Source organism: Panthera onca, chromosome A3, assembly GCF_046562875.1.
Source record: "Panthera onca isolate mPanOnc1 chromosome A3, mPanOnc1 haplotype 2, whole genome shotgun sequence".
NCBI lineage: Eukaryota > Metazoa > Chordata > Mammalia > Carnivora > Felidae > Panthera > Panthera onca.
In genome coordinates, this window is record NC_138341.1 from 136,021,591 (window position 1) to 136,039,596 (window position 18,006).

General features: G+C 56.5%; 1 protein-coding gene across 3 annotated transcripts in view; it reads left to right on the forward strand.

Annotated features, from left to right (window-relative positions):
- The window catches only part of ZNF831 (zinc finger protein 831), a 111,175-nt gene that overhangs the window by 27,890 nt on the left and 65,279 nt on the right, over window positions 1-18,006 (forward strand). For 2 of the 3 annotated variants that reach the window (XM_078443902.2, XM_078443901.2), the window contains exons 2-3: window positions 12,982-16,662; window positions 17,708-17,847. In XM_078443902.2, the coding sequence (XP_078300028.2) occupies window positions 13,018-16,662; window positions 17,708-17,847 (3,785 nt within the window). In that variant the 5' untranslated portion in view covers window positions 12,982-13,017. The remainder of the gene's footprint in view (window positions 1-12,981; window positions 16,663-17,707; window positions 17,848-18,006) is intronic. The other variant, XM_078443903.2, reaches the window with a different exon arrangement.

The window sequence follows — 18,006 nt, forward strand, 5'->3', positions numbered from 1 at the left end:
TCTGTAAGTCCATTTATGGGACATCTGGAAAAGGCAGAACAGTAGGGGCGGAACTGGGTCTGTGGTTGCCAGACTGGGGGAGGCGAAGGGGCTGATCAGAAGAGGTGTGGGGTACCTGGGAGGTGGAGGTTTTCTGGACCCCAGTTTGGTTGGTGGCTATGCAGCTGTGTCTGCTTATCCAGATTCACAGAGCCACACGCTAGAAAGGGGAACCATACTGTACGTAAGTTGTAGCTTCGTTAAACTTTTTTTAAATGTTTAGTTTTGAGAGAGAGAGAGAGCGCATGCACACACACGCAAATGGCGGAGGGGCAGAGAGAGAGGGAGACACAGAATCCCAAACAGGCTCCAGGCTCTAGGCTCTGAGGTGTCAGCACAGAGCCCGACGCGGGGCTCGAACTCACGGACCGTGAGATCGTGATCTGAGCCGAAGTCAGATGCTTGACTGACTGAGCCACCCGTGTGCCCCTAAACTTGTTTTTTTTTAAGTTTATTTATTTATTTTGAGAGAGTGGGCAGGAGATGGGAAGGGAGGGGGAGACAGAGAATCCCAAGCAGGCTCCATGGTGTCAGTGCAGAGCCCGACGCGGGGCTCGATGCCACGAATCGTGAGATGACCTGAGCCGAGGTCAAAAATCGGATGTGTAACTGACCGGGCCCCCCAGGCGCCCCTGAATTGTAGCTTCATTAGAAAACAGAACTCTGTGCCGGCTGGCACCACCAGAAGATGGAGGAGAGGTTTAAGGAGCCCCACACCTGGCAGCCAGAGGGTCATCTTTGTGGGTCCCAATCGACATGCCTTTAACGAGCAGAGCCCGCAGGCCCCTGTAATGCAGATCTGTGCGTCGCGGTCCGTGCACACAGGGTGCACACGTACCAAGAATGCCCAGCTGTGTGCTGCATTCCCTGAGTGGGCGGTTGAGAAGGTAGGGGTTACTCCTGTAATCCTCTGAATCCCATCAATATCTGGGGCTCTCTGTCTTATCCTGCTTTGAATTCAGCCCTGCCATCTGTTTGCTGTTTTGCTGCCTAATTAATGTAATTATATAAAACAATAAGCATCACCAATACCGTATTCTGAATTATGCTGTTTCATACCGTAAACACACAAATCTGTTTATAGCCTGTCAGGCAATCATGAATTATGGTGTTCTGTACCCTTTTATCGCATGCGTTCTGAGCCGCGAGGGGTCACGATCGGCCTCTAGCGTGGCCAGGCCTGCAGTGGCGAGAGCTGGCCTTGGGGGGTGTGGGAGCAGGCCAAGGTGACCTTCGCGGTCGTGTGTGTGGAAAAGGGAGGTGGTCCCGGGGAGGCGGGGTCCCCCCTTGGGTGATCCCCTTCTCCCAGTCGGCAAGAGAGCGTCCAGCTGCGCCTTCTCCGTCTGCCATGGAGGAGAGTGACGGTGACAGCGGTGCTAAGGACACGCCTCTTGTCATTTAAGCAAGAACGGTGCCTCTGTAGCTACGAGTTTGTACCTAGATGTCTTTCTCCCCCTTTTGCAGTTGAGGAAACAAAGGCCCAGGGAAATGGAGTTCCCCCAAAAGAATCACAAAATATAGTTGGGCAGGTTGGCCTCTGTGAATGTATTGCCTTCTCTCTTAGCATATCATGTCTCACGGTACATTCCCAGATGTGGACCAGACATTCCCACGCCAGGACCTTGGCACTGGCCGTTCCTGCTGCCTGCAACCTCTTCCCCCTGATAGCAGTGTGGCTCACTCCATCGTTAGCTTCCTGTGTTCTCACCTTCTAGGTGGGTCTCACCTGACTCATCCCATTTACAACGGCACCCCTCCCTCCCTGCCTGGCTCCTCTCCCCACCTCACCCCTCCCCTTCCTTACCATGCTCTGTTTTTTTCCGTAACACTTATTATTTTCTGGTATATTGTATAATTTATTTCAAAGAACTCTCTTACCTGTCTGTGTAGGGGTGTATCATAAGAGAGACCAACACACGAAATAGTATCTGACCCAGAGTAGGTGCTCCATAAACATTTGAGTGGATGAGAAAATGAATTTTCAATAGGTGGAAACTAAACAGAAATACTCTACTTGATGTCTTCCTGAACGGTGCTGGTTTTACCACTTTCCGTTTCAAATATTTTGCTAAATAAGCCAAGTGCTTTGTTAATGCGAATGTCCTGATCATTTTGGCACAGTGTCTGGCTGATGAGACCCAGTGTGGCAGAATATACGGTTTTCTCAGCCAGGGAGAATGGGAGATCCATCCTGCCAGCTCTGTCGGCCAGTGAGGGTTCTGTGTGTCCACTGGCCTCTCTCCTGGCCGCCTCTTTTGCATTCCAACAAACAGTTTTGATCTCAAATGGATGTCAAAAAGCATGTGAGTACTTGAGCTGGGTTGCGGTAAGAAACAGTGGAAGATAATCTTGCTGTGGGTTGAAATGCTGATTTATGAGCTGTCTAGGCTCTTCAAAGAAATGGGTGAGAAAACAGATGGCGGAGGTCAGACACAGAGGCCGTCATCGATGCTAACTTAGCCTGGGAGGGTGACCAAAGGTTCACAAAGGGAAGCTGAGGAAACTCTGCGTCAAGACCTTTCGATATTTGAAGAAAATAGAAAGTACGATGCCATTGCCAGAGGAGCTAATCAATTCTGACCCTTTCGATGCTGATGCGGTTGCCTACGAGAGCAGCGTGTCCCCAGAAACGTGGGTTATCATGGAGTCACTGCATGTGAGGGATGTCGTAAGGCAAAAATCACCACTGGTCAAAATTACCCTTAAAATTCTTTTAGGTACCATGTTGATATCATACTATTCAGTTAGCTCTTGCTATCGAACAGCCCAAAACATAGCGGCTTAAAATGACAACCATTTATTTAGCTAACGATGCTATGGGTCAGTGTTTTAGGCCAGGCTCCGCTGAGCGGGCCTTGTCTTGGCTGGGCTTACTCATGTGCCTGTGGGCAGCAGCCAGCTCTGTTACAGGGGGCTGGTCAGACTAAGGTGGCCTCCCTGGGATGGCTTGTCTCAGCTCCACATGGTCGCTCATCCTCCAGGCAGCTAGCGTGGGCTTGCTTCCAAGGCCGAAGCAGAGCTGAAGCATGCAGAGCTCTTGAGTGCCGGGCTTGGAACCAGCTCACTGTCACTAATGCCACTGTATCACCCAGGGTCGAGGGGTAGATGAAAAGTCTCCAGATCATGATGGGAAGGGCAGCAAAGTCTCCCTTTTCTTTTCTCTTTTCTTTTCTTTTCTTTTCTTTTCTTTTCTTTTCTTTTCTTTTCTCTGTTTTCTTTCTTTCTTTCTTTCTTTCTTTCTTTCTTTCTTTTTAAGTTTTTTAAATGTTTATTTATTTTTGACAGAGAGAGAGACAGAGCACAAGTAGGGGAGGGGCAGAGAGAGAGGGAGACACAGAATCCAATGCAGGCTCTAGGCTTTGAGCTGTCAGCACGGAGCCCGACGTGGGGCTGGAACTCACCAACCACGGGATCATGACCTGAGCCAAAGTCAGATACTTAACTGACTGAGCCACCTAGGGGACCCTGCAAAGCCTCCCTTTCAAAGTCTGTGGAAATAGGGAGGTGTGAAGGACTGTAGTTTTTGCAGCCCCTAACTGTATTCCTCAACCTCAGCCAGTTTTTCCTTTGGTGCTGAAACTTGTCCTATTTCCATGTTGAATCAACACATGCAGTAGGGGCCTTGTGTGTTCAGTGCACGTGTAGGAAAAACACTGCCGGCTCTGGCATCGCGCTCAGCAGCGAACTGCTCACGGCGGGAATCAAGTGGGCTTTGAGGCTGGTATTTGCTTATGGAGTTGACCTCTAGGGGCCATTGCCAAGAGATTGAAGTCATTATTTTCGTTTTGTTCAGCCTCACTGCGTGTCGTGGCTCCACTGTAGAAACCTTTGGGAGTTTGTGACAGGTGAAAGACTGGAACAGCGTGGCTTGGCCCGAGTCGCAGGAGGAATCAATCTCCTTAGACCGGAGTTTCGCGGACCCGAGTCGCACCCCCTCCTCAGAGCGGACCGCGTGGGGAGACGGGAGCCGGCAGCGCCGTATGGTTTCACTACGCACTGCTTACCGTTGACTTCTTTTCTGGGGGGGAGGGGGCACGGGGTGGGCAGTCCCTGGATGGGCCCCTGAATCTGCCGCGGGGCTGACACAGCTCTTCACCCAAGTTCGGCCATCTCTTGGTGGTCTTTTCCAACCCTGCACTTCATTCACTCACCAGTCACTTATGGAAGGCCTAGCATGTGCCGGGCGGTGCTCGGGACACTGGGTCAATGGTTGAGAGTATACAGCCACTACCTGGAATGACTCGGAGACACTTTCGCGGCAGGAGAAAACGTAACTCATTCTGTGAGTGGGACGCACAAAGAGCAGAGGGCTCTTTCACTCTGCCTCCGCTTGACCGGCTCTTCCCTCAAGCCCTGCTCCTGGCTAGCGGAGGCCGGAAGAAGAGTTAACGTGGGCTTGCTGATTGTCGAGCTGGTACTTTAGGCCAGGCATGCTTCCAACCCGCTTAACTCTCACATGGGGGAGGTACCGCTATTTCCCCGTGTTAACGATGAGGAAACTGAGTCCCGAGGAGGCGGTGCGGATCGTCTGGGGTCACGGCACCAACAGGTAGGTGCAGGGCAGGATTTGAACCTTGCCTCCCCAGCCCCCTTTCTCACCCCTCGGCAGAGAAGATTAAATGTCTGCTCTCCCCGGTGTCCCCTCACCTCGTGTCCTCCCCCGCCACCCCCTGCAGTGTCTCCGGGTGTTGTCTGGTGGTCCCCTCGGCCTGTTTGGGGGAGGGGGGTTCATTACAGAGTGAGTCTGCCTTCCAGGCGCCCCCTTCCCAGCACTCTGTGAGCCCCACACCAGACCCCGTCCAGCCTGCAAGAGGACCCTGTGGCAGCTCAGGACAGCTCAGCCCCAGGGCCTCCCTCTGCCCAGCCTTGCTTTGCTCGGGCCGTGTCCTGCCATGGCCTCCTCTGGGAAATGGGGGGCAGCCCGGGGTCGCCCGGGCTTACACCTTCTCCCGTCCTGCTTGCCTTCCTGTGCAGGGCCCGTGCCCTCCTCACCGTCTTCCAGGGCCAGGAAAATTGGAGACGTTTCGTGTGTTTCCTGTATGAGTGTCCTGGGGCTGCGGTGGCCAAGTCCCCGACACTGGGAGGTTGAGAGCAGCACTGTGACCTCCCCTGGTCTGGAGGCCGGGGGTCCGGAATCCAGGTGTGGGCAGGGCTGGGCTCGCTCTGCAGGCTCTCGGGACGCCCCCTCCGGCCTCTGGCAGCTTCTGCTGGCTCCAGGTGCTCCTGGGCTTGTGAGCACAACCCTCGTCTTTGCCTGCCTGGGCCCGTGGCCTTCACGTGGCTGTCTCTGCATCGTCCCCCTTCTCACGTGGGCACTGGTCATTGGATTTAGTGCCCACGCACCTTCCGGTACAAGTCCTCTCACCTTGGGGCCCAGGACGTCTAATAAAGACAGAAGGTAATTGTGAAGAACCTTCACTGTCAACAACATCTCCTCTGGAGATGATGGTCTTTCCAGAAATCCTGATTTGCATTTGGGAAGCTGAATCTTACCTTGTTTCGCTGTCTGTCTTCCTTTAGGAGGGAATATGTCTCCCAGCAGCTTGCCCTTGGGCAAATGTTTCCCTCCCTCGGGGCCCCCTCCCCTGGAAGAGCAGCATCGCCTTCCAGAGGGGCAGCCTGGTGTGGATTGGGCGACTCAGCCCACGTAAAGCACTCGGGTGCTGGCGACAGGCACACGGCAGGCACTAAAGGAGGCTCAGGTGTGCCTGATACAAACCTGTAGAAATGCTCGGCTCTTTGGGCAGATAGATGCCTCAGGCTGATGAGGGCGAACTGGATTAACTTGGAAAAGGAAGAAAGAGAGAAACAGGCCAATAACTGTCAGTGGATTGTTCCCCTTTTGTGCTTGTGCTGTGATAAGAGCCTGTAGGTAGCATCTCCTTTATCCTCCTTGGTTCTCCCCATTTTACAAATGAGAGCCTAACGTTAGAGGAGCTTGCCCAAGCCATCCAGCGGCCGAGTGGCAGAACTGGGACTCGAGCCTGGGAGGTGGTCCTTCTTCAGCCTAGGGACCCCAGGGCCCCGGGAGAGCCGGGCAGAGGTGCTGCCTGGCGCCTGGGACAGGGCACCCTCGGAGCCAGTCCCGGCCTGACTCTCCCCCGTCCCTGCTCTCACCTGCAGTCCTCACCAGAGGCTACTCCACTGGGGCCACGGGGCAGAGGGAAGAAGGTCCGGTTTCTCTGGAAGGTCTGGCTGAAGGTGTCCCAGGTCAAGGTCTTAAATTGGAGGTGCATCCCCCGAAGTATGGGGCTGTACATTCAAGTGTGCAGGGTCATATCGGGGCCCCACAGATACACTTTTAAAAAGATCGTTACGTATTTATTTTAATAATAGCTCTAAGGACAAAAACGATCTTCTTTTTTTCTCCTCCAGTTAGGACAAGAACTTACTTACTTATTTATGTTTTTTACTCTGACGGGCAAAGCATGGCATCATGGTACCCACCTTGCATTCCTTGGCTGGTGAGGGTAAACGTCTTTTCACATGTCTTTTTAAAAATTGTTTTGATTTTAATTTTAAAAATTAATGGACTTTACTTTTTTTAAAGTTTATTTTGTGAGACAGAGCGTGAATGGGGGAGAGGCAGAGAGAGAGAGAGAGAGAGAGAGAGAGAGAGAGAGAATCCCAAGCAGGCTCCACGCTGTCCACGCAGAGCGCAGCATGGGGCTCAATCTCATGCATCGTGAGATCAGGACCCGAGTCGAAATCAAGAGTTGGATGCTTAACTGGCTGAGCCCCCGAGGCGCCCCCAGACTTTGCTTCTTTAGAGCAGTTTTGGGTTTTTAGAAGAACGAGGGGAAAGTACAGAGGGCCCCCGAAGAGTGCACACCCTTAGCCCCCATCCACTTCTGCCTGTGTTGGCCGTCTTGCATGCGTGTGGCTGTTGTTACAGCCGATCGGCCGGTATTAATCCGTTGTTATTAACTGAAGCTCACGGTTTCCATTGGGCTCCCTCCTGGCGTTGCACATTCGGTGGGTTTGGACACACGTGTAGTGATAACGCATCCACCTGCAGTGTTAAACAGAAGCGTTTCGCTGCCCTAAACGTCCTCTGTGCTCCACCAGGCCGTCCCTCCTTCCTCCCCACCAGGCCCCAGCAGCCACTGGTCTTTTTACTGTCTCCAGAGTCTTGTCCTTTCCAGAATGTCTCACGGGGTCATACAGGCTGTGGCCTTTTCAGGCTGGCTGCTTCCACTCAGTAACATACATTTACGGTTCCTCCGTGTCTCTTCGTGGCTTGGTCGCGTTTCTTCTTAGCGATGGTCAACATTCCATCGTCAGATGGGGCACAGTTTCCATTTGCCTGCTAAAGGACAGCTTGGCTGGTGTTAGCAGTCAGAATTAGAGTCGCTGGAAACATTCACGGGCACGTTTTTGTATGAGTGACAAGTCGTGGCTTACAGGGTAATGATCTAGTCTCCCCAGCAGCATTTTTTTTTTTCACTTTCTAAAAGTTGATACACATAACATACAGTTTACCCTTTTAACCATTCCTAAGTGTGCGGTTCAGAGGCACCGAGTACATTCACATTGTTGAACACACGGTCCCCCCTTGAAAGCAGCCGTATTCCAGGGGCACCTGGTGGCTCAGTCAGAAGAGCATGTCATGTAACTCTTGATCTTGGAGCTGAGTTGGGTGTGGAGATTACTGAAATAAATAAACTTTAAAAAAAAAGACAAACTTAAAAAAAACAACAACAAAGCGACCGTATTCCAGCAAACCGCGGTTATCCAGGGGTGGGGAGGAGGTCAGGGTCTGAGGGGTCCCCACGCGGCACAACGACTGGCACCTGGGGGCTTGGGAAACTCGCAGCTCAAACAGACCCAGCCCCACATTCTTCCCCAAAAGTTCAGCATTTGGGGCAATACATTTGGGGTACATTTCTGTGTGGTCTTCTCTTTCAGCGTCCCAACATGAAGTTTTAGAACCTGTTGGTGGCATTTCCGTGCTCTTTCTTTGCCCAGGTCCCTTGATGGGTTGGCTTTGGAAAATCGTCCCTTCTTTCCTGCAAATTTCTCCCTCCTCTCCGTTCACCTCCCTGTAAAGCTGCACGCTCACAGCAACATTACTGGCCCGGGGGGCTCGGAGGAGGTGGGGGGCCGTGCACGTGGCAGAATGGAGGAGGCGAGGGGTCCTTCACACTCTCCACGTGGCGGATCCTGAGGAGGGCAAGGAGGCGAGCCCCTGGCCGCGAGTCTTGCCAACCGGCTGGTCTTCCCAGAGCCTTCCCCACCTTGTGCCTCAACTTCCCCATTAGTCCAGCGGGAATCGTATGACCTGCTACCACCTCGGTTCGGAGTGAGAAAAGTTAGTGGTGGCCCTTTGAGGTCTCCCTGGAGGAGGGTGTCGGTTGGCTCATTATCTTGCCGGCCGGGATCAGCTGCTCCTAAAAGGAGTCGATTTTGCTGTGATCACAGAACAGGCTGCGCAGAGAGCAAAATAATCGTCGTGGCAGGTGTATCAGAAATGGAGACCTCTTTTTCTGGGGTTTCTGTTTTGAAGCCCGGCACCTCCCCACCGAGGCCGCTTTTCTCTTTCCGCCGAGGGAGGGCCGATGTCGGGGGCCATGCTCAAGGTGATGCTCAGCCCTCAGCTCCCCAGGCAGGCCCCCCGGGACGCAACCTGAGTTTTCCTGGTCCCTCCGGGGCCCGTCTCAGGCTCTGGTACTCACCCTGGGGTGCGGGAACCCCGTGGGCCTCCTCCGTCTTGCCTGCCTGGACTCGCAGAGTGGGTGCTTTGTGTTCCGTCCTGGGCTCTCCCCTGAAGGCCTTAGAGGGTGGGGTCCAGGTCACCCCTCCGCCCAACTCACCCTGAAGCCGACTCTGGGGGACCTCCTCCTTTCCTTCCCACTCCTCCTCCTTCCCATCTCTTCCCAACTTGGGGACCGTCAGAACTGAGGGTTGGGAAATGGATTTCCTTCTTAGGGTTTAAGCTCTGGAATCCAGAAGTCTTTACTCTGTTTCTGCTGCAGCAACTCCAGCAAGAGCCCTGCCCGCCCATCTCCCCCTGCACTTGCCACGTAGGAGCCGGTCCACGGACACTGTGGGCCTGCTGGCTTTCTGGGGCCCTAGGGCTGCTCAGTGTGTGCACTGGGCCAGTTGCACAGCCAACATCTCATTGCTCCCGGGAAGACCTTCCATGCACGAGCGGCCTTCTCGCCCTGTGGGGCCGCCGAGGCGTGTGTTCTATGTGATCTCCCATCGTTCCCTCGTCGAGTCACGCTCTGGCTGCCCCATGACACTTTATAGGCTCCTTTACCCCGTCTTTCTCTCTCCCCTGTGAGTGTTTCCTGGGGTCACCTCCCAAATAGAATCCTGGCAATGGCATTTTTTTGGGGGGAACCCAACATGACACAGCATCTCTTCTCAGAAGCAGGGAATGGGGCCTGCTGACCGATGAGGGAAGAGACTCACTAGTTGATAGTTCAAACTGTCGAGGCGTATCTTTGGAAACCCGGATGAGTGGGCCCTTCCCCCACGCCTGGCACGGCGCCCAGCGTTCTCACAGACAGCGTTTCGGACGGTCCTCCCTGTAGCTCTGCCCGAGTGGCCTCTTCTCAGCGCCGAGGGGCCTGGGTCTCGGGCTAATGTGCCCACCAGCCGAGGAAGCAGGGACCGACACTCAGTTCCCATGGTTCCCAGGGGGAGCACCTTGAAATTCCTCAGCTAGCAGAAAGGCTGCGGCACCTCGAGGTCAGCCATTGTCTCCCGTCGGCATCAGCACCAAGGAATTCCAGGACCCCCTCCTGATCTCTACAGACTCTCGTCTTTGAACCTTTCCCGAAAAAATTATATCGCGCCAGATGCTTTGCCGCAGGGGAGACAGTGGCGCAAGAGCCATTCGAGGGGCAGCGACCTGGAGGGCTGGTTTCACGTTACAAAGGAGTCTGACGGCGTTGGCCGATTCCTGTGGTGTGAACACCCCCAGCACAGCCAGTCCCAAGCTATGAACGTGACGGGTGGGAAGTGACGGCAGCGTGGAGTGCCACACCGTTGTGTGGCGTGTCCACGATGCCAATGCAGCGAGAATGACCCCGAGGGCACCGAGAATGGTAAGATGGAATCAAATAATTGGCAAGTGACGAGCTTCAAGTATTTAGTACCTTTTTTAGGGAGGTAAAATTCACGTAGCCCCATACTCCCCATTTTCACTATTTATTTATTTATTTATGAATATGAAATTTATTGTCAGGTTGGTTTCCATACAACACTCAGTGCTCATCCCAACCATTTTCACTATTTTACTTTATTATTTTTTTTTTAATGTTTATTTATTTTTGAGAGAGAGAGAGAGAGAGAGACAGAGGGTGAGCAGGGGAGGGGCAGAGAAACAGGGAGACACAGAGTCTGAAGCCGGCTCCAGGCTCCGAGCTGTCAGCACAGAGCCCGACGCGGGGCTCGAACTCACCGCGAGATCGTGACCTGAGCTGAAGTCGGACGCTGAACCGACTGAGCCCCCCAGGCGCCCCATTTTCACTATTTTAAAGTGGACATTTGGGCAGCATGAAGTACATCCACTGCCAGAACATTTTCATCCCTGCCAAGGAAGCCCTGAACCTGATCAAGCGGTCACCCCTCATTCTCTCTCTCCATCCCTGGCCATCATCGTAATCTGCTTTCTGTGTCTATGAATGTGCCCCATCCGGGTTTTTCACGCGAACGGAATCGTACGCTACGTGACCTCTCAGGTCTGGCTTCTTGCACTTGGCGTGTGTGTTCATGGCTCGTCCACGTTGCGGTGTGTTTCAGCACTGCCTTCCTTGCTGTGGCCGAAGGGGGCCTCCTTGTCTGGGTATGTCGCGTTTTGGTCACCTGTTCATCCATCAGTGGACACCTGGGCTGTTTCTGCCTTTTGGCTGTTTCGAAATGTGCTGCTGTAAACATTCACATACAAATTTTCATTTGAGCTCCTCTCTTTAGTTCCTTGGGGGTATTATATGCCCAGAAGTGGACTTGCTGGGTCATACGGTATTCCAAGTTTCACTTTTTGAGGAGCCTCCGAATTGTGGCTCGCCATCTTACGTTCCCGTAAGCCGTGCTCGTGTGTCCTCACTTCCCGGCATCCTCACTGACACCTGTCATTTCCAGTTCTCTAGCCATGCTAGCTGCTGTGAGGTCATGTCTCATCGGGGTTTTGATGTACGCTTTTTTTTTCCTAATGACTGGTAGTGTTTAGCATCCATGCACGTGCTTTTGGCTGTTTGTAAATCTTCCTTGGAGAAGTGGGTGTTCAAGTCCTTTGCTGATTTTTCAGTTGACTTGGTAGTTCTTTTGGTATCGAGTTGTAAGGGTTCTTTATTCTGCATGGACCAGACGTATGATTTGCAAGTACGTTCTCCCATTCTGTGAGCTGTCTTTTCACTTTCTTGATAGTGTCCTTTGACGCTCAGAAGTTTAATTTTGGTAAAAAAACAATGTAAAAAGTTGGTATAAAATTATATTTTAAGAAAGTTTAGTATACAATTATATAAAATTGATTTAAAAAGGTGTTTTTTTTTTTTTTTTTTTAAATCACTCATGCTTTTGGTGTCATATCTAAGAATCCACTGCCGGATCAAAGGTCATGAAGATTTAGTCCTGTATTTTCCTCTAAGAGTTTTGTAGTTTCAGTTATCACATGTAGGTCTTTGATCGATTTTCAGTTGATGTGAGATAGGGAGTTCTACTTCATTCTTCTACATGTGACCATCCAGTAGTATATCTTTGTTTTTAACATAGCTTATTATAAGTTTATGTGATTTAACTGTTAATAATGGCCGTGTTTAACAACCGGCTTGCACAATTCCTGAAAATCAGCTCTCAGGAGGCAGTGTGAGCTGATATGAGCCAATACGAAACGGTTTCAGCCACTATTTCCACCTTACCTGCTTGCTGCAAAAGGCAGGAGTTTGTATTTGTTTTTCTTAAGGAGCCCAGCTGGGGGATGACCACAGTGTGCTTACAGAGCTCCTGGGGAGTGAGTGTCTGGGCAAGGAGCATCTGAAGACCCCTGCTCCTGTAGCCATGGGCTCATCCACCCTCCTGCCGTTGAATCTGACTTTCCCCCTCCCCTGGTTCAAAGAACGTGGCTGGGTCTCTCTGCCTGTCTTGCCTCCACATTTGCCCAGCTCTTCCCTCTGGCTCAGAGGGAACTGATCATGTCCCAGCTGGTGTGGAGGGGTTTTGGAAGCCCCACCTGTGAGCAGAGACCCAAGCCTGATCCTGAGGTTGGGAACGTGCCCCTTATCCTGGTTGGGTAACCAGATAAAATACTGGATGCTCAGCGACGTTTGGATTTCAGGTAGATAACCCATAATTTTTAGTATAAGCGTGACCCGTGTGAGATTGGGGTAGACTTCTACTAAAGAATTATGCATTGTTTCTCTGAAATTCATTTAGTTGGGATCTTGTGTTTTCATTTGCTGAATCTGTTAGGCTCTCCCTCAGGTCAGCGTTCTAACTTTCTGCCCTCTTCCAACAGCAGGGACTCAGAACCCCAGGCTGAAAAGGGTCCGAGGGCAGTGCCGACTCTCTGCCCGTTTTACAGGTCTGGAAACTGAGTCCCAGCGTGAACTTTTCTTTCTCATGAAGTCAGCGCATTTTCTGAGTGTCCCCTCTGCACAGGGCCCTGTGCTGGGTGTTGGGAGTGACAGTGACAAGACTGCCGTGGGCCTGGGTAGGGGGCAGGAGTCAAGAGTTCCCTTTCGGCATGTGAAATAGACAGGATGCAGACAGACCTAGGTCCGGATCCTGCTTTGCCATGTGTCAGCTCCCTGTGAAGTCGCTTCCGCTCTTGGAGCCTCTGTCTCCCCTTTCCTAACATGGGGATGACGGTGCTTCCCTAGGGGGGTTGTTCCCGGGCTTCAGTGGGGTGACGGCGCGCCTGGTGGGGGCAGGGAAGAGTTTACTGCACGATCAGAGAAGAGAGGTACCGTGGTAAAGTTTGGTTGTTGCCCACAGGTCGCCAGGCATCCTGGGCCACCCGGATGATGCAGGATGGAGGTGCCAGAACTCACTCGCCCTGCCTCGCCTGCCCGGGACCAGCCAGCCCCTGCCCCTGGACACCCGGGAGCCTCAGGTGGGCAGGTCTCGCCTCACCTGACCCTGGGCCCCGTCATTCTGTCAGCGGAGCAGGGTCTGGCCCCCGCCGTGTTCCTGAAGGCCCTGCCCATCCCGCTGTACCACACGGGGCCCCCGGGGGGCCTCCAGCCACGCGCCCCCCTGGTGACGGGCAGCCTGGATGGGGGCGGCGGACCCTTTATCCTCAGCCCCCTGCTGCAGCCCGAGGGCCCCGGCCCCACCCAGGCAGGGAAGCCGGCGGCCCCGACCCTCACCGTGAACATCGTGGGCACGCTGCCCGTCCTGTCGCCGGGCCTGGGGCCCACGCTGGGCAGCCCGGGGAAGGTGCGGAACGCCGGCAAGTACCTCTGCCCACACTGTGGCCGCGACTGCCTGAAGCCCAGCGTTCTGGAGAAGCACATCCGGTCCCACACGGGTGAGAGGCCCTTCCCGTGTGCCACCTGCGGCATCGCCTTTAAGACCCAGAGCAACCTGTACAAGCACAGGCGCACCCAGACGCACCTCAGCCACTCCCGGCTGTCTTCCGAGTCTGAGGGAGGGGGCGGCGGCCTCCCGGAGGAGGGGGCCGGGGCCGGAGAGAGCTCCAGGGCAGCGGGCGCAGGGGACGGCTGGAGCCGGAGCCGACCCGGGAGGCCCCTCTCTCCGGGCGCCCAGGGTGCCGGGCGCTGCCCGGTGCCAGCCACGCACCCGTCCTCTGTCGCTAAGACCCTGGGTCTGAAGTTGGGAGCCGTTCCCCGTCCGGGGTCCGCACCAGCCGACAGAGAGACCCCCGTGGACTCTGCCCGCGCGGCCGCCCCCGCGCGCACCCTGGCCGGCGGCACCCAGCCGAGGCGGAAGTCGCCGGAGCAGCCGTCCCCGACCGCAGGCCCGCCGCGCGCCCCGCGGCAGCAGGCGGCGCCGTCCTCGGAGAAAGCCCGGGACGTCGGGGCCCCGGAGGGCCGGCTGAGGAAGTGTGAGAGCACAGACTCGGGCTACCTGTCCCGCTCGGACAGCGCGGAGCAGCCGCCGGCCCCCGGCAGCCCCCCGCGAGGCCCGTCGGAGGGGGAGGCGGCCCCGGGCCCGCGGCTGGAGCGGCAGCTGGAGCAGCGCATCGCCTGGCTCATCTCTCACAACCAGGCCGTGGTGGACGACTCCCAGCTGGACAACGTGCGGCCCCGCAAGACGGTCCTGTGCAAGCAGGGCAGCATCGACCTGCCCGTGCCCTACACCTACAAGGACTCCTTCCACTTCGACATCCGGGCGCTGCCCCCCGGCCGGAGGAAGCCCGCCGCCCTGGGCCCGGCCCGCTCTACCTTCACGCCCCCCGACAAGGCGCGCCCAGTCTTCTTCCACTCCGTCCCCACCCAGCTCTCCTCCACCGTGGCGTGCGTGCCCGTCACCAGGAGCAACTCGCTGCCCTTCGTCGAGGGCGCGGGAACGTGGCAGGAGCCGCCGGACCCGCGGCACGCCGGTCCCCGGAAGCAGAAGCCTCCGAGCCCCAGGCCCGCCCCTGCCCGGCCGGCGGACGTCCCCGGCGGTCACCCCCGGGCCCTGGTCAGACAGGCGGCCGTGGAGGACCTGCCGCGTCCCCTCACCGGAGACGGCCCGGCCCCCACGGAGGACCTGGATGGAAGCAGAGCGGCTGCGGGGGAGGGGGCGGCCAGCAGGGGCGGAGCAGCCGGGAAGAAGTGCGGCCAGAGGCCGCTGAAGATGTTCTCCCAGGACAAGTGGCAGGTGTATGGGAAAGAGACATTCAAGAGAATCTACCAGAAAATGAAAACCAGCTACCACGGAGGCAAGAAGGCACGGGAGGGGACGGTGGGGAGTGGGGCAGAGCTAGGTCGTCCTCTCCAGGGAGACGTAGCAGGGGACGAGGGCACAGCCCCATCGCAGGGCGGGCGGACCCCTGTCCGTGGAGGTGTGTCTGTGGGGACCCAGCCGGGGCCTTGGGGACGTCCACTGGCCCAGGAGGGCTTCCCGGTGACGGATCCAGCCACGGAGGGGGAGACGGCGGCCAGAGCAGGAGGCAGGGACCAGCCCAGGGTGAACAGGGCCACCTTAGCCTCCGCCCTCAGCTGCAGAGAACCCCCCTGTTCGGGCAGCAAGAGCCCTCTGCTTCCTCCAGATGGGAGGCTGGAGCTGGGGACTCAGCAGCCCGTAGCACCCGGTCCCCTCAAGGGAGGTAACCTAGAGGCTCCCATGCCGGTTTCGGCAGACCCTAACCTGGAAGGAGGCACCCGTGGTGGGGGCGGCAAGGAGACCTGCCAGCAGGCCCCAACGGTGTCCAGGCAACCCAGCGGTGGCACTGGGGAGCCCCAGCCTTCAGAGGACAAGCTCCCATCGGAGAGAAAGAAGCTGAAGGTCGAGAAGCTGAGCTGCCAGGAGCCGCCAGAGCCCGTGGGAGCAGAAGGAGAGACCCCGAGTGGCCCCGGGCAGGCCACCTCCCCGCCATCTCACAACCAGGACGGTGATCCTGGGGACAAGCCGGGAGAGCCGCGCGGGAGTGCTGATGGCGTGGCGGGGGGCAGGGCTGGGGAGCCAGCAAAGCCGTCGGAAGTTTGTGGTGTCTCCTCTGCTGTTCCATCTGTGGCCCCGAGGCAGGTCCTACAGGACCCGTGTCCTGCAGCTGTGTCCCCTGGACGTCACCCCCAGCTGGCCACGCAGCCCCAGGCCCCCGGCGTCCTCACTGCCCCGGCAGACGCTGCCTTTCCCCCCAAGTACCTGCTCAGGCTGCCTCAGGGTGAGGCCTGCCCCCCACCTCCCACCGCCCAGGGTCCCAGACCAGGCCAGGACCCTCTCTGCAGGAGAGGGTGGCCGGAGGAACAGCCCTCCGTTGTTGGGCCAGGGCCGGGGACCCGCCTGCCCCCCTGCCCGGCCACGGGCTTGGCCTCCAGTGGAGCAGACACCTTCGAGGAGGATCCCGGCTGGTCCAGGCACTGGGGTAGGAGAAAGGGGGTGCAGGGAGAGGAGAAGCCAGACTTGGATGCCGACACCCCAGCAGCAGGGCCGTCCCCTGGCTCATCCTCCGGTGCCTCCAGGGAGACGACCTCCTTCCTGCCCACCCCAGCGTGTGCCACCCAGAAGAGTGGGGCCCCTGAGCCCCGACACCTCTGCACTGAAGTGGGTAGCACTTCATTGGGGGCCGGGCCCTCTGGGGGTGTCCTGAGTCCCTGTGCCCTCGGCAGGGAGTTGGGCGGACCTCCCGAGAACGCCCCGGAAAACCCCCCCTCAGGGCCTCTGGCCGGGCTCAGTTCCTGCTGCTGCTTCCCCACGGCCCCCACGTCCCCGGGCTGGCCCCAGCTGGCCTCGTGTACCCACTCAGAAACCCTGCGGAGCACCAGGGCCCAGGGCCCCTTCCCATCCTTGAGGGCTGAGCCCCGACTCACGTGGTGTTGCCTGAGCCGAAGCCTGCCTCTGCCCACAGAGCAGAAGGAAACGACCGCTTCTGTCTACTTGGCTCTGCACTTCCTCGGTGGCAGCGCCCGGGACGAGGGTCCAGATGCCCGGCCCCTGAGCAGGGCGGTGGTGGGAGGACGGACGAGGACGGCCCTGGGAGAAGGAGGGCAGGTGCGGACAGCAAAGGTAACCCTCCCCCCCCCCCCCCAACCTTGCCCAGGGCCCTGGGGCTGGGGGAGCGTGCTTGGCAGGCGGCACTTGTAGTGAAGGAGAGGGAGCGGGAAGCCAGCCTTGTAACACCTGCCGTCTGCTCCCAGAGGAGGCTGAGCTGTCACATACGGGGCGAGATAGGACAAGGGCTGAACAGTGCAACACAAAAGAAAACAGACTCAGGCAAACAGAAATGTCAAGGGAAAGAATTACTTCACCCAAGACCCTGGATGAGATACTTTTCATCACTAGACCTTAAATTTTACTCTGAGCTTCCTGGTAGCAGCAGCAAAAAGTGAAATGAAACCCTGCCGAGGAGAGAGTTCTCTGGGTAACCTAAGACTGTAAACCAGAAACTCTTACCGAGAGATAGATTCCAGGTGAAACCCCATCTCTTAAAAGGAGAGAGTTGTTGGGGTGCCTGGCTGGTTCAGGCGGTAGAGCATGTGACTCTTGATCTTGGGGTTGTGGGTTTAAGCCCCACATTGGATGCAGAGATTACTTAAAAAAAAATAGAGTTACCGTACTGGGGACTGGGGAAACAATTACTATGATCAGATTCAACTTGCGTCTGAGTTTCCCGGGAGCAGTGGCTAAAAGGGAAGGGGGCTGAGTGCTGTAGAGTGTCCACCTGGTACCTAAGTGGTAGGTGTGTGGTCCCAACTGAAGAGCGCATCCATGTGTCTGGGTTATGTCCTGCCCTGAGATATCTTGGGCCAGGGCAGCCGGAGAGTGTCCTGAAGCCTCGGTTCTGGTGTAGCCGTGCGGAACAGTGCCTGGACTCCAGAGCGCCCCAGGCTGCTCTTGATCCCGAGAATGGCGATTAATAAAGAATGTGCCGGGTCCAAGACCCAGTTTGGCCTTCCTTCCTCCGCCAGGCAATTAGGCACGGGATGCAGGGGTTCCTAGAGAGATGGATGGAGTTGGGGGTGGGGGCAGGGCTGCCACGGTGTCCCCTGGGCCCCCAGTTAGCACCGTAGGGCTCTCAGCAGTATGATGCCAACGTGCCGGGTATTTTCAGCTCTTCTGCCCAGTGGCCTCAGGGATGGTGTCCCAGGAGCGGGTGTCTGAGCCTGAATGGAAGAAAGGACCGCCTTGGAGGAAGGCAAAGCTGTTTCGGGGGAGTGGCAAACAGAAGAGGCTGAGCGTCCGCTCCAGAAGGTAGGGTGTGTGACCCACTGTGCGTCTCACACGTGCCCAGCGTGTCTGGAGCTGCGAGGGGCGGTTTCACTGACTCCCGGGAAGACCTTCGCGGGGTTCCAGAGCTGTCCGTGTGCTGCAGAGGAAGGGCTTGTGTGTGGGAGTGAGGGTCTGGAGGTC